Below are 23126 nucleotides of genomic sequence, written 5' to 3' on the forward strand. Positions count from 1 at the left end.
CTTTTCTCGTGGTGGTCTTAATCGCAAAGCAGAAAAAATCACTTGTTTTGGCTTCAACAGTCCTGAGAGGGAAGTTTACTCCCCACTTTGCAGTTCAGGAGACTAAGCCTCAGAGAGGTTAAGTAACTTTTCCAAGGTCACACAGCTGGAGCAGAGTCCTAAAACCCAAATTCTTGCTATTTGGTGAACTACTGTCCATAAAGTCCAGAAAATTCTGGTTTTAACTAAGGTCGTTTATATTTAATCACCCCAAGAATAGAACTTCTAAAAAAAAATGCATTCCTGAGATGAGGACATTTGATTGTCCCTTTGTGGAGTCTTTTTGGAGGTTGGGTGTGGGTGGGGGCTTTCAGAGAACAGGGCCATCCCACCCACCCACCCCCTCGCCGCACATCTGACTTCTCTTTCTGCCAACTTCTTTGTGCCTTCCTACAGGTCTGGGTAGATGCTGGGACGCAGATCTTTTTCTCCTATGCCATCTGCCTGGGTTGTCTGACTGCTCTGGGAAGTTATAACACTTATAACAACAACTGCTACAGGTGAGCATTTCCCCAGGCCCTGCCAGCTCTCCACCAAACCCGAGAGCCCGCCATGCTGCCCGGCTAGTTCACGGTCATCTTCTCACCTTGCAGGTCTGGGTGAGGGAAAGAGGCCTGTTAAGAGAGGGGCGACAGGGCACCAGCCATTCCAGGTGGAACTGGAGAGGACCCTGGGCTATTTGTCAGCCTCTCCCCACCCCAGGGACAAAGAATGGTCCAACAGAGGAGCTAGGAGAATAATAAACATGATCAGAGTGCGTTCCAGGCTGCAAAGTGAGTCTACTCCGGGAATGGGACTCAGGCCTCCATCCTACCCCATACAGCAAAGCTTTATCCCAGGATGAATGATTGGCCCAAGGTTACACGGCAAGTAAGTGGCAATGCTGGGACTTGAACCCAGGTCTTCTGACACGAAGGGCCTTGTTCTGCCTTCTGTTCAGGAATTTCTTTCCTGCTTCTTCACACTTGACTGTAGGGTCCTGTCCAGTCCCACTTGGAATGGCCAGTGCCCTGCCGCCCCTCTCTGGACAGGCCTCCCTCCCTCCCTGGCTTCCTGCAGCTGGCCACACCCAGCGTGGGGAAGGGGCCCACATGGGGAGGTGAGCCTGAGGCTGTGTGACCCTGGCTGCCTGGTCCTCATGCCTGTAGCCTGGTTTCTACCCAGAGGCTGAGTCCACAGAGGCCCAGGGACTTGGCTAGGGTCACCCAGCAGTGCCTGGCGGAAGTGAACTTTGCACCCTGGTCTCTAACTCTAGGCCTGTTGGCTGAGGTCGCTGCACCCCTGAATCAGTGCCTGGTCATAGACGGTGAATACGCAGAGAAGGCTGGACAGCACATCTCTGTCCCCGAGTTCCAGAGCTCCTTATTCTAATGTAGAAACTCGTGGACTAATGGCAGTGAAGCCGTCCCTGAACACAGGTTCATTGGAAAAGGAAGGGTTTTTCAGCAAACAATTCTGAGATAGGATAAGTATTTTGGTGGAAGTAATTAGGATAGATCCTCACCTTGCCCCACATATGCACCATAATAAGTGTCAGATTGATTCAACAGTTAAATATTTTTTAAAAGAAAGCCATCCTAAAATGAGGAGTAAAATATTGTTTTCATAATGGGAAAGATATGGAAACATCAAAATCATTAAATCAGGAAGGAAGTGACAGATTGATTCACATAAATATCTAGAACTTCTAAATTTCTGGAAAGATACAGAGGAAACTATTAAAAAGAGCCACCTCTGAAGAGAGACACAGAAGTCAGAGATGGGGAGACAGGCTTTTTCTACCTATACCTTCCTGTACAATTTAAAGGTTTTGTTTTGCCTTGTCTTTACTCTTGAGTACATATTGCTTTTATAATTTTTAAAAAGTCACATTAATACAAATGTTATCTATATACCTCCCGCATTACATCTCCAAGCAAAACATGAAAATCATCTACAAAGTTAAAGGGCATACGAACAACATATAATATGATACTCAAAGTGTTGGCGCCCCTAATACCTAAAGATTACAAACAGGCCCATATGAAAAACCCTAAAACACCAAGAGAAAAGTCAGCAACACACTCTTAAAATAATGAGCTTATTTTTCTTAACTAGCACATGAGCTGTGGTCTAAAAATGACCCCTGTTTGATGCAGGTGAGGGTACAGTGAGAGGGGCCATGTCCCAGTCTGTTGGTGGGATGGGAACTCGGAGGTGACAGCCACATCACTTGGTTGTTGTGTGGCTCGAGTGGGAGCATCATTTCAGAGAACTTTTGTCAGTGATGAAGTCCCTCCCGTGTTATCCCCATCTTCGTGGGAGGGAAATTGAGGCTCATGGATGTCATTCCTCCAGCTAGGTGTGGTAGACCTGGACTCTGGCCACGTTCTTCTAATCCCCATCCTACCACTCTGCTGCATCCTCCCTGAAAGCTGGCTTTGTGATCGCTTTACCAACCCATTTGTTAAGTCAGCCGTGTGCTGTATGTGTCACTAAGTGTGAGATGCCCAAATCGCTACCTTTGGAGATACACACAGCTCCAGTCTACAGAGACTGCCACTTGGGGAAACCAAGGCAATGAAAGGGGGCAGATCCAACATGCTGGAGGAGAGGCCACAGGGGAAGCCAGCGGGCTCTGCTGTCCCTGGGCCGTTAGGCAGAGAAGTCATTTGGGTACTGTTGGACAGAGGGATGTTAGAGAGGTGGGAGGTCAGACCAGGTTGTCCAGAAGAGCCTCTCATCCTCCAAGGCATTCACAGGAGGTGGGTCTGGGGGATGAGGTGTAGCACACTGTGAGCCACGATAGAAAATAGAACCACGGGTAAGAAGAGAAGGGCGCAGGCACAGGGAGAGCAGCGGGCAGACCCCTGGTCTGGGTTGAGTGTGACACCCTCCGGGTGCTGTCTGCGTACAGCTGTCAGCACGTCAGCAGCCAGCGTCCAGCGCGGGCCCTCCGTGCCGGGCGTTGCGGAAATCTCTAGGTCACTGTCCATCACCTCCAGCTTGGCCGTCAGCTCCATGAGGACACAGTCTGGGTCCTCTTGTTCACCACCATTCCTCAAGCCTAGGAGAACACTGGCTGAAGTGTAAGGAGGCAAGGAAGGAGCCACACCATTATCCAGATGAGGAAACTGAGGCCGGGGGTAGGCCCCTTGCTCGATGGAACGTGGCTTTGAACCTGGGCCTTTCTGGCTCCTGCACCCCTATCCCTCACTCCCAGGCCTGGCCAGTTCTTCCCCAGCTACTGCAGTCAGCAAGGATTTGGCCGAGAATGCGTCGTTATCAGGCTGGGGTATCATGCCTCGTCTCAGGGCAGTGACAATGGCAACTTTCTTCCTCGCCAAGCAGGTGGGTGAAATATGCTGACTGCCCCAGATCCCTTCTGCTTCCGCCTCCAACAGGCAGGTTTTTTCCCCTCCTGTCAGTAGCAGAAAGCAAATCCCCTAGGTGACATTGCAAAATCTGAGGGCTCCTTTTATTTCTGTTTCCAAATTTTTCCCTGAGCACATCTTCCCAACTCAGAGGGAGTAAATTAATACCCTCTCTTCCGACAGCATAATAGCTTCTGGAGGTCTTCAAAGCCCAGCTCAGCTCCTGCCAACTTCAAAGCGCTTCTTACGTAGCTGTTCACCTAGAAGGTGCCCCGTGGGGAAGGAATTAGAGGGCTGGAGATGGAGCAAACCAGATGGGGAAAATCCTCACTTCAGAACACAGGCTGCTAAGCTCTCTCTGCTTGGAGGTTGGGGTGCTCCGAGGAAGGGGGTGCAGGGCACAGGACTGGAAGCACCTCGAGTCTGCTCAGAGCTTCTGTCCCTCTGTGATGTGAGGAAGTCACTCAGCGTGGGGGGGGGGGCGGGGAACCTTGCAATAAGGGACATTTGTTTTCAACAGCCACATGGACGCCCAAAGATTGTTTTCCAAAAGTCAGGATTTAGAAATCTGAATTCTTAGGGAGCATTGTTACTGTGTAGCGCCTAGAAAAAGAGTGGGCTTTGGTGTTTGAGACAACTAGATTCACATCCCGGCTACCCCGGCAGATGACAAAACAGTTTGAGTGTGTGACTCTCCTCCCTGGGCCTCAGGATTCAGTGACAATATTCAACACTGCAGGTCCAAAAAACACAGGAGAATTCCAGAATGGAGAGGCTATGGAGAAAACACTTTGCTCACCAGTGCTGCCTTGTTTTGGACTGTTGGATAAGTCAGGGGCCAGAAACAGGCATGCAGGGCAGATTTACCCCAGCCTTAGGAATAACTTTGCCCTCCTGGGCTGAGCTGAATTTCCCTTAGAGAGGAGGTGATCAGTCTTGCAGATAAAGTCTCCAGGCCTGCCAGCCCAGCCTCTGTCCACAGTGCCAGAAGAGTTCTGTAAAGGGACCTGTATCAGTCACTCACTGCCGTAAGAATGCTGTGTAACAAGCAGCCCCAGGACTCAGTAGCTCACCACAACAAGCATTCGCTTTTATTGCTCACCAGTTTGCTGGTCAGCTGGGGACTCTCTCCTTCAGGCTGTGGGTTGGGCAGGTTTGGCTCCAGGGTCCAGGCCAGGCTCAAGCCTGCTCCATGTGTACATTCTGGGGTCCAGGCTGCAGGGACAGCAGCTCCCCTGGAAAAGTCCTTCTCATGGCACATCACAGAAGGGATAAAGGACAAGACCAATTGCACAAACACATCTGAAGCCTCCACTTGTGTCACACCTGCTGATAGCTCATTGGCCAAAGCAAGTCACGTGGCTAAGCCCAAAGTCATTGGGGCAGGGAAATATACTCTACCCCAAGGAAGAAGGTATGGAAGTGACCACTTGCTGAAAAATGACTTAATCAATCACAAGGCCCAAGAGACCCTCTTATCCAAGCCACCTTGTCATATAGCTGGTAAGGTCAGGCCCAGAGAGAAGGTATTGCAAGGGGAATTGGAACCCAAGGCTCCTGACCCCAAGTCTAATGCTCTTTCCACCATGCCCTTGATTCCCAGGGTCAATGCAATGCAACGCAACTGGGGGCCACAGTCACCAACATCTGTGTAAACTTTGGTTGCATTACAAAAAGTATGGTGTCAGGAGAAGAGGAGGTGAGAGTCCTGCTCTGTTCTTGAGTCTAGTGCTCAGTCCTGGATATGACATTGGAAAAGGGTCTGGACAAGCTGGAGTGAATTTCAGATCACCAGCAGGATGAGGAACACTGATAAGGGAACTGGGAGGTCTAAATGAGCGAGCTAAAACCTCAGGGGGATCTGAAGGGGATATCTTCAGAACTGTAGGCTGTTTGGGAGAGTAGAACTAAAACTCCCCAGAGGAGGTGGATTTGGGTCGAACCCAGCATGAGGAAGTTCTTGCACTGTGAGCGGCAAGAGCGGTCCGGGAAGAAAAGCACCACGGAGCAAGGTGACTGGTCCTGCTTGCTAGGGTGGGAGCAGAGGCCAGCTCGCCGCCATTGCAGGGATGCTCCAGGCTGGTCGTGCTTCAGGGAGGAGATTGGACAAAACACCCAGAGCCCCTCCCTCTGAAGTGGAGCATCACAGGTGTTGTAAGCCTGATTCCTATGTGCACGCTCTGTGGCGGCTGAGATCCTGAGAGGCTGATTCCCTGACCCATCTGCGTGAGGATGCACAGCCGAGGTTGAAGGGACCCGGATGTGAGGGTTCCATCTTCTTCATCTTGGCAAAGCCCTGTCATTTGTAGTCTGAAATCTCCTGGGTCACGGCTTTATGCTGCTGCTTCTTTGCTGTGAGCCCTTCCCAAGAGCAGGGAGCAGTCACTGCTCTGGTGAAGCCCCCAGGAGGAGTCTGGCCTGGGAGGGGCTGCCCCTCACAGCAGAAGAGCAGACGCTTGCAGTGAGGTCTGGGAGATGCCGCTCTGGTAAAGAGCTGGGCCAGGAGGGATGTATCTCCCAAGGCTGCTCCACTGTCGGGGAAGCAGTCCTTTCTCTCAGAGGCTTATATCCTCATGTTTTGAGCTCCTAGAAAATCAATCCTCTCTCGCTTCCCTTGGTTTTCTCTCCTACCAGGAATTTGGAGGAGCGATGGTTTGTCTCCAAGTCTTTCCTCACCAGTTGTGCATTTTCCCACTTGCCAGCTTCCCTTCCTTCCCACCCCCTCTCCATGCTTCTGGTCTGTGACCTACCTTACCTTCTAGAAATGCAGGACAAGCGGTGTGATCGTGGGCCAGCCACCTACGCTCTCTGAACCACAAGGGCTTCCTCAGGCAGTGGGACAGCCATGGTGCTCAGACAGAACGTTCCAGTACTGCACTGGTTCCACCCACCCTGACCCAAGCTTCTCTCGCTGCTTTCCCACAGGGACTGCATCATGCTCTGTTGCCTGAACAGCGGCACCAGCTTCATAGCCGGGTTTGCCATCTTCTCAGTCCTGGGATTCATGGCATATGAGCAAGGGGTGCCCATCGCCGAGGTAGCAGAGTCAGGTAAGTTTGCCAAAGAGGAACTATGATCTTCCTCAGCTCGCTCTGCTCCTGGGCTCAGGTCTCAGGAGGGGGCCCACTGTCCGTCCACAAACCAGGCTCCTGGGAGGGAGCCACCAGCCCAGAGAACCGCCACCTGGTCGACCACAGGAGCTTTCACTGGCCTCCCTGCCTCCCCTGTTGTCCCCTCTGTTCCATGCACCTCTCACCCTGCAGAGTGATTTTTTTTTTCAAAATGCAAGCCTGGACCTGTCCTTCCCTGACGAACTGCCTGTTTTGGCTTCTCCTAGGGCTGACCTCTCAGTGTGGCCCCAAGGCCCTGCACTGCCCAGCTCCTGCGGTCTCTCACCCTCCACCTCGCTCCCCTGTGCTCACTCTGCCCCACCACACTGTGGTCTGCTTTCACTTCTGCAACATCGCTCTCTCCCTCCCTGCCACCCCAGGGCCTTTGCACATGCTGTTCCCTCTGCTTGGAGGACCTCTTTCCCTTTCCTTGTTCTAGATGTAGAATCACCATGAGTGTGACAGTCCTAGTGTAAGATGACGTGTGTTTGTATCAAACACACCACAGGTAGGGTCATTGCTGCTAAGGTAATTGTGCAAAATGGTGAGTAACTCTCCCCTTGATTGACATTTTTTTGAATTCTGGGAAAATTCAATGTACAGTTAAAAGTACAAAAATAGTTTGCGTTTCCATAACAGAGTTAGCCTCTCACCTCCAATACATCTAAATAAGGTTTTCACCTGCAAGAATGTCTGGAAGGACAGTTAGTCAGGAGCTTCACAGGGGGCCCAGCCTCCCTGGCCTCCATCTACTCAATGCCGGTCATGCCGTCCATTTGTTAGGACGCACCCCTGGGGCTTTGTTCCCTCCACTGAGTACACTGGTCTAGGATGTGGCTGCTTTTGCCTGGCGCGCACAGAGAGGGAAGCACCACTCTGACCCACCAAGCTGGGCAGGGTGGTAGATGTGGACACTGGAGCAGGAAGCTGGTTGCCAAGCTCTGCTTCATGACCACATGGGCTCCAGCTTCCTCTGCATGGTGTCTGTCAGAGGGACAGACAGTCCCTGCTGAAATCAGGGAGCCAGAGCTGGACCAGAGGATATTAATATGATCGAAGCTGTCAATCATCGAGCGCCTGCCATGGGCAGGAACTGTCACATATGATCCTCGACTCAGCCCTCCGAGGTGGCAGTTTTGCCACCCCCATTTTACAGATGAGAAAGCTGAGGCGCAGAGACGTGCTGTCACTTATCCAAGGTCACACAGACCGGAAAGAACAGGGCTAGATTTAATCCAGGCCATGCTCTCACCACTCCATCCCGTTGCCCACTGGGGGCAGGCACCTGGCACTTCACAAAACATTCATGTTCCTCCCTTGCATTAAACCACGGGGCAGCCCTGTGAGGAGGCAGCATTACCTTCTCTGTGAGACTTTTGCCCTCTCTGAGGGACCTTTGACCTCTCTGAGAATCTGCTTCCTCCTCTGTAAAATGAGCAAACTAATTCCCACCTCAGGTGTTGAGTGCTATAGGGTATCTACAGCACTGTTGTTACTCTTTTTATCGTTATTTCCGTTTTACAGATGAAGCTCAGAGAAGAGTCATGGAGAGAAAGCAAGAGAGCCAACTAGAAATAAATTTTATTGTTTTTTTTTTCTTATTTCAAATTGAAAGCACATTCACTGTAGAAAAATGCTGAAATATTGACAAAGGAAAATCTCCGATCTGAATCTCACTACACTTTGGGGTTCTCCTACCAGGATTTTCCATACATACATAGCTATATCTATATTAATGAAAACTAGATCATATTAGGTTGCATTTTTCGATTCACAATAAAGCATGAGAGCTTTCTGCCGCAGTAAATAAAGATCTCAATCATGAGTTTTAATGGCTGTGTAGTATTCCACTGAAAGGATGTACCATAATTGATTTACTGTGTCTCACTTGTCAGGCCCTGGGGTGGTTGTTCATATACTACCTCACGAAATGCTCATAGCACCTCTGCAAGGCATGCTTTATCAAGGCCTGCATTTGTGGCTGTGCAGAATGTGCCCTGCACAACTCCAGGGGGCGTCATTCACATAGACAGCAGTCCTGGGCTTTATACTGCCCATTACAGAGGAGGACTCTGTAACTCAGAGCATGAAGTGGGTCCCCTAAGGCCACACAGCCCATAGGTGGTACAGCCTGGCTCTAGCCTCTTCTGCTTCACCCTCCTGTGTCACTCCTGGTGTCAAGCAGGTAAGCCTGCTCTATGGTTAGGGGTGTGAACCAGACCAAGATCCCCTTTAGGAGTTCCCGCCATTTGGATCAATTGCATGTTGTAAGTATGTAGCCCCCCCCCACTCACCCTTCTCATCAGGTTCTTACAGTGAAATTTACAACTTTAATTACCTAATTAGAAGGAAGGTGTTTTTTTTTTAACATCTTTATTGGAGTATAATTGCTTGTGTTAGTTGTGTTAGTTTCCACTGTATAACAAAGTGAATCAGCTATACGTATACGTATATCCCCATATCCCCTCCCTCTTGCGTCTCCCCCCCACCCTCCCTATCCCACCCTCCCTATCCCACCCCTCTAGGTGGTCACAAAGCACCGAGCTGATCTCCCTGTTCTCTGCAGCTGCTTCCCACTAGCTATCTATTTTACATTTGGTAGTGTATATATGTCCATGCCACTCTCTCACTAGAAAGAAGGGTTTAAAGTAAAAAATTAAAGTTTTTATCGGAAGAAGCTGAAAAAAAAGTACAAATTAAACCCAGAGTAAGTAGAGGCAAAGAGATAATAAAGGTGTGCTCGCTTGGGCAGCACATATACTAAAATTGAAACAATACAGAGAAGATTAGCATGGCCCCTGCACAAGGATGACACGCAAATTCGTGAAGCGTTCCATATTTTAAAAATAAATAAATAATAAAGTTAAGACATACAAACAATAGAGAAAATTTTCAAAGCCAAAATTTGGTATTAGAAAAGATAGCAAAATTTATAACACCCTGGCAAGACTAATTAAGGAAAAAAACAGGAGAAAACACAAATTACTGATATCAGGAATGAAAGAGGAAATATGGCTACAGATACTGTAGACATTAAAAATGAGAATAAGGAAATATCATGAACAACTTAAAGCAAATATACTTGATAATGTAAATTAAATGGACAGATTCCTAAAAATCCATAATTTACTTAAACTGAGTCAAGAAGAAATAGAAAAACTAAATGGCTCTATATTTTGAAAAGAAATTGAATTCATTGTCAAAAATCTTTCTGCCAAGAAGACTCCAAGCCCTGCTGGTTTCACTGGCGAGTTCTACCAACTGTTTAAAGAAGAAATAACATCCCTCTTACGCAAACTCTTTTAAAAATTAGAGGAAGTAAGAGTATCTGAGGACGACAGCTGTATAGCTACATATATCCCCATTTTTTCCCCCAAAAAAGAAAACAACAAGAAGGGAAAAGAATATTCTACAGAAAACCATGCCCCCTGCATAATCTGAAGCAGAAAATGTCGAAGCTGCAGATAACTGTAACAGAAAGAAAAATCACCAATCCCAGTTCACAGTCTCCACCGCAGAGGCAAACCGAGAAAAGCTGTGGGACAGACAGAAGATAGAGGCTAGCTAAAGGACCTAAGTGATTTGGAGCAACCACCAGAAAGATTAAATCTACTCTAAACCTGAATGTACTGGAAAGGATCCAGACACATCCCTTAGCTGGGACTACAGAGAAGGGATTCAGTGTAGGTGTGATTTCAAGGGGCACGGACCATTTCAAAGGGACAGGAACATTTTAAAGGAGGTACCATTTGAAACACAAAGCTTCTTGGGGAGAAAAAAGGCAAAAAGAAAGGAAAAACACCCTTTTACAATGAGATGGTGAAGGGAAACCAAGAAAAGGGGATAAAATGTAAATACCTGCAAAACAAAAGAGAACCATAAAGTGAGGGTGTGAGAATGGGAGCTCACCCTTCCCCCATCACCAGAACAAAAGGCTGCTAATGTGCCTGGACTTTGCAATACTGGCAGAAGAGGGCGCTGTTAAGCTGGGACTATTGTAAAATACCCAAGAACGCGAACAAGAGAAAAGTCAAGTCCCTGCAGAACTACTATAGAAAATCAGGAGTAGAAAGTTCCCACGTGTCTATGAAGAACCACACTGTGCCTCTGAAAAACAACCATGAACTAGAAGAAAATTGTAAGTCAACACTCCAAACAGAATTAAATATACTCAAACAAGCATCTGAGGATGTGAAAAAACTGACCCAGAAATTTTAACAAATGCATGAGGGGGAGAACAGGAATGAATGAAAAGGGAGTTGATTGAAATCAGGGAAAAAATGAGAAAAAAGGAAAGATATTGTTATCTCAGAAATGAAGAATAGGGCTTCCCTGGTGGCACAGTGGTTGAGAGTCCGTCTGCCGATGCAGGGGACACGGGTTCGTGCCCCGGTCCGCGAAGATCCCACATGCCGCGGAGCGGCTGGGCCCGTGAGCCATGGGCGCTGAGCCTGTGCTCCACAACAGGAGAGGCCACAGCAGTGAGAGGCCTGCGTACCGCAAAAAAAAAAAGAAAAGAAAAGAAATGAAGAATAAATTACAAAGTATCAAATGGAGAATAGTCTCAATAAAAGGCATTTTGAAAAGGAAGGAAAACAACCAGGTGAATGAAAATGACATAAAGAAGTAAAAATGATCCCTCCAAAGAAGTAGAGGGAAGACCAGCAAAGAAGAAAATATTCATATTATCAGAGCCCCTGAAGAAAAATAAATAAATAAAAGAGTGGAACAGAGGTAATATTTAAAACCGTAATCCAAGAAAACTTTCTAGAAACAGAAAAAGAGCTGAATATACACATTGAAAGGACTCCTTGGGTACTAGGGAAAATTAACCCAGAGTGATCAACTCCAAGACATCTTAGTAAAGATACTAGATTTCAAAGATAAGATAAATTCCTCAAGCCTTCCAGGCAAAAAAAAGATCAAATAACTTATAACAGCAAAAGTATTAAACTGGCATCATACCTTTCAAAACTCACATACAAGACAACTATGGGGCAGCATTTTTTAAAAATTCACACAAAGAAGTGTGAACCAAAGATTTGATATCCGGCCATGTCTTCAAATGTGAAGGCTATAGAAAAAACATTTTCAAGATACAAGAACTTAGAGACTTATACAATCTTCAGCCCTTTGGAAGAATCTGCCAGAGGGCGAACTTCATCCAACCCATTAACAACTGGGAAAACTTCAGAAATAGGACTGATGGTAAGCACTTAAAATATATATAAGTATACATATAAGACCAAAACAAAGGTGAGGAAAAAGAGGACTAATGTAGAAATATGCTACATACTGTTACAAAGTAGAAATCATTAACCAAAAAATAGAGGAGGCAAGAGAAAATATCAATAGAAAAAGCTCACTGATGTATGAGCAATAGGTGATAGTAACGGATACTGCGGGTGAAACCTGGAAAGCCAGATAGTAAAGATTTACATAAGAGAACAAGGGCTTAAGAGCATTTTAAAAAGGTACAAGTATAAAAGTAACCACTAGAATAAAAACATAAACCTTCCTAAATACCAAAATAATAATAATAAAAGTATAAAAAAAGAACACAGAATACACAACTCATAGAGATACATATAAAAATATACATAATCATAAAATATATTGTCAGTTAAGACCAAATATATCAATAAATGTGAATGACCTTAACTATTAAAAGAAAAAGATTTTCAATTTGGCTCAGAAAATAAGACCTACGCACAGGCATACTTTGTTTTATCGTGCTTCACTTTGTTGTGCTTCGCAGATACTGCATTTTTTACAAATTAATACTTTGGGGCAACCCTGCATACCCCGTTTACTGCGGATAAAATGCTATCAAATGGCACGGAATGCTACAGAGAAATCGCTCTGGAAAAGAAGAGTCAACCAGTGGCGCAAACTTCACTGTCGTCTTATTTTAAGACATTGCCATGGCGACCCCAACCTTCAGCGTCCACCACCTGATCGGTCAGCAGCCATCCACGTTGCGGCAAGACCCTCCACCAGCAAAAAAATTATGACTCACTGAAGGCTCAGATGATGGTTAGCATTTTTAGTAATCATGTATTTTTTAATTAAGGTATTTATTGTTTTTTTAGACATAATGGTATTGTACACTTAGTAGACTACAGTATAGTGTGAACATAACTTTTATATTTGCTGGGAAACCAAAAAAATTCATGTGACTCACTCTATTGTGATATTTACTTTGTTGTGGTGGTCTGGAACTGAGCCTGCAACATCTCTTGAGGTATGCCTTTATGTGCTATATATAAGAGACACATCTAAAACAAAACGATTCCAAAGCCTAAAAATAAAGGGATAGATGATGATAACAATTCTGATATCAGACAAAGTAGCATTCAAGCCTAAATGCATTAAGCATGACAAAGGATGCTTTTTAATGTTAAAAGCCACAATTCACAGTGAAGATATAACACACACAAAAATGTATGCACTAAATAACACAGCAATAATCTTTATGAAGCAAAAACTGCAGGAGATGCAAGGAGACAGAGATAGAAATAAACTAACAATAAGAGAAAACTTTACTAAACACATTTATCAATAAAAGTGAAAGAATGAAAATAAATTGATTACATCCCCTGTTTAGAAAAATAAGAAAAACAACAGCAAAATGAACTAAAAGAAGGCACAAGGAAGGAAATAATAAAGATAAAAGCAGAAAGTAATGAAGTAGAAAATAGAAAAATAGTACATCTGGTTTTTTAAAAATAATAAATTAAGCAACCTAAATGTCCATCAACAGAGGAATGGATAAAGAAGATGTGGTACATATATACAATGGAATATTACTCAGCCATAAAAAAGAATGAAATAATGCCATTTGCAGCAACATGGATGGACCTAGAAATTGTCATACTGAGTGAAGTAAGTCAGACCGAGAAAGACAAATATCATATGATATTGCTTGTATGTGGAATCTGAAAAAAGGGTACAAATGAACTTACCTACAAAACAGAAGTTGAGTTACAGGTATAGAAAACAAACTTATGGTTACCAGGGGATCAGGGGGTAGGGATAAATTGGGATATTGGGATTGACATATACACACTATTATATATAAAATAGATACCTAATAAGGACCTACTGTATAGCACGGGGAACTCTACTCAATACTCTGTAATGGCCTATTTGGGAGAAGAATCAAAAAAGAGTGGATTTATATATCAGTATATGTATAACTGATTCACTTTGCTGTACACCTGAAACTAACACAACATTGTAAATCAACTATACTCTAATAAAAGTTAAAGTAATAATAATAATAAATTAAAATTCTAGGTTTTTAGAAATAAAAATAGACAAATCACCAGATGATTAAGAAAATAAAAGGAGGGGGGAGAACATGCAAATAGCAAAATTAGAAATGACAAAGGGGAAATAGCCATTGAAGCAAAAGACATTTTTAAAAATCATAAGAGATTATTTTGCAATCCTCTTTGCATATAAATTTGAAAACCTAGATGAAATGAATATTTTCCTAGGGAAATAGAGATTGCTAAAATTGACCCCATTTGATTTAGAAAGCTTAAACAGGCCAGTTTCCATAGAAGAGATAGACAAAGTTATTGAGGAACTACCCCACAAAAAAACAACAGGCCCAGATGGTTTCTCAGAAGAATTCTACCAAACCTTTGGAACCAGCTAGGCCCAGTGCTCTATAAATTATTCCAGAGCATTGAAAGGGGAGGAAACTTTCCTAACTTATTATATGAAAAGTATAATATTGATACCTAAACCAAATAGACAATGCAAAGAAAGAAAACTACAGATGAATATCACTCGTGTGTATTGCTGCAGAAATACTAAATAAAATATTAGCAAACTCAAATCCAAAATATTAGAATCCACACTCACATTAAGAAGGTAATATACCATGTCCAAGTAGGGTTTATTACAGGAGTAATGTAAGGTTGATTTAACACTAAGAAAGCCATTAATATCACACACTATATTAATAGCCCAAATAAAATAAATCATAAAATTATCTCCATAGATACTGAAAAAGTCTTTGAAAAATTCAACATTTATTCACTATAAAAAAAAATCAAGTAAATGGAAATTGAAGCATATTTTTTTAAATAGGTATGCATATCAAAGTTTAAAAAGCAAGTATCTATGATATTCCACCCATCATGTAAGAAAGGAGATAAAAGAAAATACGTCTGTGTGTTTGTGTAAAAATAAACAGAAAATAAATAAATAGAAAGGAGAAAACTTATTAAGTTTTATCAATAATTATTAATAATTAACAAATTATTAATATTTACTTAACTATTAAATATTGTTAATTATTAATAATCTTGTTATTTATTTATTTAAAAATAAATAGAAGAAACTAGAAAAGAAAGCTCATGGTTACCTGAAGGGGTGGGTAGAAAAGGGATAGAAAAGGGGGAAGAATAAGAAGTAAGGATGAGAAGGAAGCACCCCTTCCCTGAGTATATATCTTTATTAGTTCTGACTCTTAGAGTCACAGTAATATTTCACATACCACCCAAAATAAATAGTTGCTTTTTGTGGGTGGAACCAAAATGTAATACAAATAGTGACAAACGAACTTAACTATATTACAAACGAACAATGCAACCATACTTAAGAGAATGGGGAAGAAAAGAGCTAACATAAGTGAATTTCAGGAAGCAGTATGTTGACTGGAAACTGTAAGGCTAAAAAAATTACTGTACCCTTGTTGGTAAAGGGAAATGGGTTAGCAATTCTAAACTATTACATGGCTATGTTAGGATTGAACAAACAAGTCAATATAGATAATTTGAGGCAGATTTTTCACCGCCTGAAAAAGATGTTACAAATAAGGAAAGTAAAGAAGCTAGAATGAACTGTATTAGAATTGGAGGTATAAGTTTGGACTTACGATTTTAATATTTATACAGGTAGATATAGACACATAAGCATGTATGTTTCTGTGGGTAAATATACGTATACATGTTTTCTAGCTTTGTGTGCTGAGAGGGTCTGTGAGCAATGATACTCCAGTAGCAATGAGCATACCTAGTGGTCAGATCTTGGTTTCTAAATGCCATTTAGAAAGGAACCAGAACCCCTTGGAGAAGCAATTGGTTTGAGTGCTGGGGAAGGACAAGATGAAGTTGGAACATATCATGGTGCCCCTAAAATAAGAAAGTACTCAGAAAAGTGTTGGAGGTATGTCAAAAAGACACAGGAATCAATCTGAAGAAGTTCCCAATGGCCAAACCAGGGATAATTTGAATAGCAAAATAAATAATGATAGTACTGGATTATGACCCCTAGAATAATCTAAGTACCCAGGAGTCCATACCTGAAATTAATAAAAATTGAATAAATAAGTGGGTGTGACAGGGCAGCTCTTTCTTACAGAAAAATTCTTATTAGTAAGTATAGAAGGAATGAAGAAAATATAAACCCATTAGGCAAACACCATAGGGATAATCGTTGCAGGCAAGATCCACCAATGGATGATAAAATCAATGAGTAAAGGTTTGACTTGAAAGAGGATATTTTCATGATCTCAAAGTATCCTCCCCAAGATGGTTACCAATTACAAAGGGAAACATGGTAACTTTATAGTGGAGAAAACTGGCGTTCACCAACTTACCCAAATGATCAAGGTAAACATCTCCTGTACTAAGTTTTATTGACATCCTGTGTCCCCTTATATGATAAACTGAGAAAGACACAGTATCACTTCTATAGTTTTCTTGCCAAAAATATGTATACTCTCAGTTTAATAATGAGAACATGAGACAAACTCACATTGAGGAGCATTCTGCAGAATAATGACCAGTACTCATCAAAAGGTCATGAAAGACAGGGAAGGGCTGAGGAACTGTCACAGGATGGAGGAGACTAAAGACAGACAGCCATGAAGTGCAAAGTGGAATCCTGAATTGGATACTAGGACAGAATAAAGGACATAAGGAAAAAAAACTGATGGAATATGAGTAAAGTCTGTAGCTTAATTAATAGTATTGTACCAATGTTAATTTCCTAGCTATTAAATATTAAATGCTTTACCCTAAAATCTGAAACAAAGCAAAGATGTATGCTGTCTCCACTTCTATTCCATATAATACTGGAATTCCTAGAGAGTGTGATAAGGCAAGAAAAATAAATAAAAAAGATTAAGATTGGAAAGGAAGAATAAAAACTGTCTTCATTCATAAACATCATGATTGACCACATAGAGAAGGCCTAAGAAACCTACAAAAAAAAATTACTAAGTGAATTTAGTAAGGTGACAGGATAAAAAGATAATAAACAAAAATCTATTGTATTGTGTATATGCTAGCAACAAACAATTGGAAAATTTTAAACTTCTGATTTTCACAAGACACAATTGAAAAAATGAAAAGGCAAGCCACAGACTTGGAGGAAATATTTATAATACTTCTCTCTCATAAAGGATTTATATCCCAGGGACTTCCCTGGTGTTCCAGTGGGTAAGACTCCGCATTCCCAATGCAGGGGGCCTGGTTTGATCCCTGGTCGGGGAACTAGATCCTGTGTGCATGCCACAACTAACAGTTCGCATGCCACAACTAAGAAGCCCATATGCTGCAACTAAGAAGTCCACATGCCGCAAGTAAGAAGTCTGCATGCTGCAACTAAAAGATCCCGCATGCCACAATGAAGATCCTGCGTGCCACAACTAAGACCCAGCGCTGCATGCATAAATAAATAAATAAATAAATAACAACATCAAGTGTTGACAAGGATGTTGAGCCACTGGAACTCTCAAACATTGCTGGTAGGAATGTAAAATGACACAGTTAACTTCTGAATTCAGTTGGGCATTTCTTAGAAAGTTAAACATATAATTACCATATGACCTGGTAATTCCAGGTAGGATTGATAAAGCTAATCTAAGGTGAAAAAATATCAGATCAGTGGTTGACCAGTGCAAAGACGGGGAATGAGGGTGGAGAGACTGCACAGGGGCCCCGGGTGATGATGGAAATATTCTATATCTTGATTGCAGTGGTGGTTATCTGGGTGCATCCACTTTTCAAAAGTCATTGAACTGTACACTTAAAAATGAATGCTTATTATAGGTAAATTAGACTTTAACAAGGCTGTTTTTAAGGTAGAAAACAATCAGAATGAATGTTTTTTGAACATTTACCTTTTTAAATACTTTCCATATTCTGTATCATCGCACTGAATTCCCCAAACCACCCTATTAGGTAGGACTACATTGTTTCCATTTTCTAGCTGAGGAGACAGAGGTAGAGCTCACAGTAAAGAATGAGGATCTGAGCCCTCGACCACTGTGCTAGAGGGCTAGAACATCACAATCTCGCCCTTGACATTCATAAAGCTTATCCTGAGGATGTGCTAACAAGCCCTCTGCTGGGAGCAGCTAAGAGAAGTGAGTGTGGATCTGGGAAATGAGAGGAGACGCCCAAAGGAAGAGGTGGCCTGTGGGGACCAGCATTTGTCCAAGCCTGGACTTCTAAATACTTACATAGGAATCGTCGGGTGCCTGGTCCTTGCCTCACCCTAGACCGACTGTATTAGAATCCCTGGGGTGAGCCTGAGAGCCTGCATTTTAACAAGAATGTCCCCCTCCTACCCCCACCTACCCCAGTAGGAAGAGTAGAGACAGGTCTGTGCAGAGGAAGGTCTGGGTGTCAGACCAACCTGGGCTTGAATTTGACCCTTCCAGACCCTTGCTTCCCCCTCTCCGCCTCAGCTTGCTCATCTGTACAATGGGCATCATAATAGTACCAATAGCATGATGTGGCTGGGAGATTACGTGATTTGAGTAAAATTAGGCACAGCACCTGGCACAAAGGAAGCACTCAATACATGTTGGATTAAAATAACAATTGAATGCGGCATTGAACTCCACTCAGCACCTTTCTCTCTCCTTCCTCTCCAGGCCCCGGCCTGGCCTTTATCGCTTACCCCAAGGCCGTCACCATGATTCCCCTCTCCCCACTGTGGGCCACCTTGTTCTTCATGATGCTCATCTTCCTGGGCCTGGACAGCCAGGTAAGAGGGGAACCCAGGCTGGAAGGGCAGGGAGCCAGGTATGTCACTCTCCAGAATAGCTCTGAGACCTACACACCACATCCTGGTCCTTGTCGTCAGAACCGCCCAGACCCTGGAGGACACGGAGATGTGGAAGAGCATCTTCTTCTTCCTTCCTTTATCTGTGGATTGGGGCCCCATGGCATGCCACTGGCGGCCACATGGGTCCTCGGTACCACCACCAGCTACCGCTGCCCCCGACATTCCACCTGCCTGCCTCTCTTCTCCGTGTGGGCTTCTCCCGACCCACCCTCCACTTGGCAGCCCGCCTTCCTCCATGAAGGCTGTAGAGTTAGAACTAGCGGTTTATCTGTGCACATTTTCCTTTCTCTCCACACGAACACGTACACTTACACCTTCTCACACTGTAAAACCCACCCAGCCCGCCCTCCCACCCTCCTCTAATCCTCTCCTTGGTTTTCCTGCCAGAAACCTGTGGCCTCCAGTCTCTCTTCTGTCCCAGAAATCTGCCCCTTGCCCTGCTGCCCCATCGTGGCTGGGTTTCCTAAGAGCCCCAGAGAAGGTTTTCCAGCCAAAGCCAGGTGCTCTGCTCTCAGACAGGGGTCTCTTGGCAAGGTGCTGCCCACCCCCCTACCGGTGACCTTGTGTGAGTCACGTAGCACCCAGGCCTGGTGGCTGGTGTGTCTGTCTATTCAGCCAAGTCCTGTTTCTTCCCCTGGATGGTTTCTCAGAAACTGCTGAGCCGAGCTGCCGCAGCACCGGGTGTTTTTGCCGATAATCATCCCGTCCGTGGTTGCGGGCAGAGGCCTCAGGAGGGGTTGGCAGCTTGTGTGACAGTGACAGGCCCGCCTCCACAGGGTGTGCAGGGTCTGAGCCTCGGCTCTGTGAGTCCCCGGGCTGAGCTAGGCCAGCATTAAGACGGAGACACTTGGTTTGCAAAGGGGACTGGGGGCCCAGAGGTCTGGCCTGGATGGCTGCTCTGCTCACCCCCAGGTGTACATGGCATGGGCTTTGTGCCTGGGCTGTGTCCTCAGTTCTCAGTCATGATAGCGACATGGGCTGGGGGGGGGGTCCCCTTTTGTTATCCTCATTTTGCAGAGGAAGAAAGTGAGGCTCAGAAACGCAGAGTGACTTGCTGGACGTGCACCCAGGTCTGTGTGCTGCTTAAGCCGCCCGCTTTGATGTCACTTCAGTTTAGGTGCTGGATCAACAGGCTCCCCGGAGCCTCCTTCCTTCCCTGGGGACCCTGCAGAAAGGACGAGCACGGCCAGCCTTGCTGCAGAGGCAGGGCAGCCTGGACGCTAGGAGTCCAGGTGTTGAAGCCAGACAGGGCTGGGTTTGAGTCCCAGCTGCACGACTCTGGCCAGCTGTGTGACTCTGGGCTAGTCACCTCACCTCTCTGTGCTACAGTCCCTTTGCACAATAAGGATAGAAATCCGTACCCTAAGGAGGTGGACATGAACCAGAAAGGATTTGGAGCCAAAGAATGGCTCCAGGGAAGTGGGGGGAGTGCCCCACAGAGGTGACAGCCAGCCTCTGGAACAAGATTGCCTGGTTCAGATTCTGGCCCTAATATGTTATACCTCTGATCTCAGGGAAAGTTGCTTACACCCCTGTGCTTCCGTGTCTTCATTTACAAAACGGGTAATAATAGGACCTAACACCTAGAGATTAAATAAATTAATATGTTAACTGCTTAGAACTGAGCCTGGCACACGACAAGCACCATGTGTTTGCCACTGTTGTTATTATTCATTTATTAAACATTTTCTGAGCATCTCCTCTGTGCCACTGGAAATAGATGAAAACGATGTGGCCTCTGCCTTCCAGGGTCTCACCTTCTTGCTAGGAGACAGGTCAACAGCAGTCACGGGCCCCACGAGATGAAGGATATGGACTAGAGGGAAGAGAGGGGAGATCTGTTCTGCCCAAGTAGGAGGCAAGGAAGAGCAGCGAAGAAAAGGCTCATGCAGGAGGTCTGCCCACAGTGCTGGAAGAACCCGGGCAGGGGGGTAGGGGTGTGCTGGGATATTTGGGCTGGGTGTTGATGGGTGAGTAGGAGTGTAACTTAGCCCATACCCAGCCCTGTCTCAGCATGGCGGGACACAGATGCCTAGTGGCTCAGGCTCTGCCGTTGAAACCTGCCCAGCCCAAACGCAAGAGCTGGGTGTTAGCTCACCTGACTGCCCTCCCCCCAGCAGAGGGTCACTTGCCCACCAGAAGCAAAGGGCAGGGTAAATGTCACAGGCCTGGAGGACAAAGCAAGTCAAGTCCCACCCACAGACCAGAGCCTGCCAGCAGCAGAGCCCTCAGCTCTCAGGACAGTTACAGGGATTCCCATCTTGCTTCCCAGGCAGAGGCTGGGTCTCATTTAAGTCGTTGACCCCAGAACAGGGCCCAGCACATAGGCACGTGATAGGCAGCTTGGGGGGGATAAGGAATTCTAGAGTCAGGAGACCTCATTTCAAGTCCTGACCCTGCCACTTCCTTGCTGAGAGACTTTGGGCAGGTCGCTTTCCGTCTCTGAGCCTCAGGGTCCTCATGTGTTAAATGGGCCCGCCAGAGTTCTGTAAACGCCGGGATTATTTTTATTCTTGGGTCCTCCATCAGGGTAAGTGTGGGAATGAAGGTGAGACCCAGTGGAAAGGAAGCCCAGGGTTTAAGGCTGCTCTGCTTGCCTGGAGCCAGGGCCAGTAAGAACGGCCTTTCTCTTGGGTTTCACACCATCATTTCTACCCTGTCCAGTTTGTGTGTGTGGAAAGCCTGGTGACCGCTGTGGTGGACATGTACCCCAAAGTCTTCCGGAGGGGCTATCGGCGGGAGCTGCTCATCCTGGCCCTGTCGGTCACCTCCTATTTTCTGGGCCTCGTGATGTTAACGGAGGTGAGTGATGAGGATACAGGTAAGTGATGTGAACAGGGTAGCACAAGGGTTAAGTGCCTGGGCTTTGGGTTAGCGGATCTGACGTTGACTAGCTGTGTGACCCTGGCTCCAGGTCCAGCACTTCTCGGGGACTCCGTGTTCTTATGTTTGTAATGGGTTGTTGTGAGACTCCATGGCCGTTTTCATTAAGCCCTTAGCACAGTGACCTGCACGTGTAAGTGCTCAGCTCAAGGTCTCCACTTCACTGCCAGAAGGAATAAAACTCCCAGAGGGAAAGGCTGGGTTTACCTGGTCATCGTGAACGTCCGGATGCCGGGGCCACCCCTTTTAGTAACTTCTGGGTGAAGGGGACAGTGTCAGCTACGGAACCCTCAACTATTTGCTATTATCGGCCTCCAGTTCAGAGGAGGCTTTTCTGGGGCATCACTGAGAATAGGCATGAGGAATTGGGCACCTTCAGGCACTGTGTGTTCCCGCCCCAGCCCTTCATGTGTACCCTCTTCTTGTCTCTGCCTGGGGTCAGGAGGGGCTCATCATGACCCTAAATTAAGACTGTCTCATAAAGCCATGTTTCTCTTCGCTCGTGCAGCCATCCTGTCAAATAAATACTTTCTTAAGTACCTTGGGAAGGTGTGATTAGATATCTTTTTATCCACACTCAGAAAATTAATTAATTTTAAAAGCCAAACCACCCCCCACCAAAAAGCCTAAAAACTGTTGTCTAGGGACAAGAAGAGGTTTTGTAAGAAACATGGAAAGAAATGAGGGAATTCAGAATCTGTCAAAGCAGCTGATATGGTACTGAAGTCGGTCTGTTGATTGTCATCCTCCACTTCTCAGTTCAAATGCCACCTCCTCCTGGAAGCCACCTCTGCTTTCCTTCCCACTCAGGACTTCATTCTAAGCTCAGCTCAGCCTCCCTCTGGCCATTACAATGACCTGTCTGTTCACCTGCTGCCCGCACAAGGCCCCGAGGTCCTCAAGAACAGGAGCTGACCTTGACCTGCTCTGCACCCTTGGGACCTGGCATGGAGTGCGCTCTGGGGCGTGGTGGCTGGTGTTATTACTGCTCCTAGTCATTGTCACATTAATGGGAGTGATAATCAGCATTTGAGCAAATGAATGGTGAAGAACTTCCCATTTCCTCCTCTGCTCTCCCCACACGGAGAACCAGGGAGGCAGTGAGCAGGGCCTCATTAAGTGCTGATTAATTAGGCAAAGTAGAGTCTTTTGTCACGCACAAGTTGGGGGGTTAACCTGACGCCTTAAAAAGGCTGGTGGCACTACAAGAAGAGAAGGCATTGGCTGGCGTCCCCGGCTTGCAGCAGGCAGGTAGAGCGCCCTCCTGGACACCGGCCCTGGGTGCCCTGCTCACAGAGCCTTCCAGCCCACCCTCCTCCAGGCCTCGGGTCTGCCCCGGGGCACCTTCCCCCCCCTCCCCACCCCCCCCCCCCCCCCGCCCATGAGGGAGCCAGCGCTGTGTCTGCCCAGGACCAGCGTGTCCTTGAGTGATCACACCGGGAAGGTCACACTGCCAAATGGGCCCTGTCGGCCTCAGTAATTGCTGGCAGGATCTTCTCCCTCATTTAAAGCTCTGCTCTAGAGAAAAACTAGTCCGCAAATATCTGATCTTCCACTGAGGCAGTGTGATGGGTGGTGAAGGGCACGGGCTCTGCAGCCAGACACTTGGGCTCAGTCCTCAGCCCCACGGCTGGGCAGCTGGGTG

General features: G+C 45.7%; 1 protein-coding gene and 1 non-coding gene across 2 annotated transcripts in view; both read left to right on the forward strand.

Moving 5' to 3' along the window:
• SLC6A11 (solute carrier family 6 member 11) overlaps window positions 1-23126 on the forward strand; it is a 121907-nt gene that overhangs the window by 89546 nt on the left and 9235 nt on the right. Inside the window, exons 7-10 of the mRNA XM_060023056.2 lie at window positions 436-539; window positions 6318-6442; window positions 18405-18517; window positions 21263-21400. Coding sequence (XP_059879039.1) covers window positions 436-539; window positions 6318-6442; window positions 18405-18517; window positions 21263-21400 — 480 coding nt within the window. The remainder of the gene's footprint in view (window positions 1-435; window positions 540-6317; window positions 6443-18404; window positions 18518-21262; window positions 21401-23126) is intronic.
• Window positions 9239-9345, forward strand: LOC132433023 (U6 spliceosomal RNA). The gene has a single exon (XR_009521064.1). It is a non-coding gene; the product is annotated as a U6 spliceosomal RNA (small nuclear RNA).

This window comes from Delphinus delphis, chromosome 10 (genome assembly GCF_949987515.2).
Source record: "Delphinus delphis chromosome 10, mDelDel1.2, whole genome shotgun sequence".
In the NCBI taxonomy this organism is placed as follows: domain Eukaryota; kingdom Metazoa; phylum Chordata; class Mammalia; order Artiodactyla; family Delphinidae; genus Delphinus; species Delphinus delphis.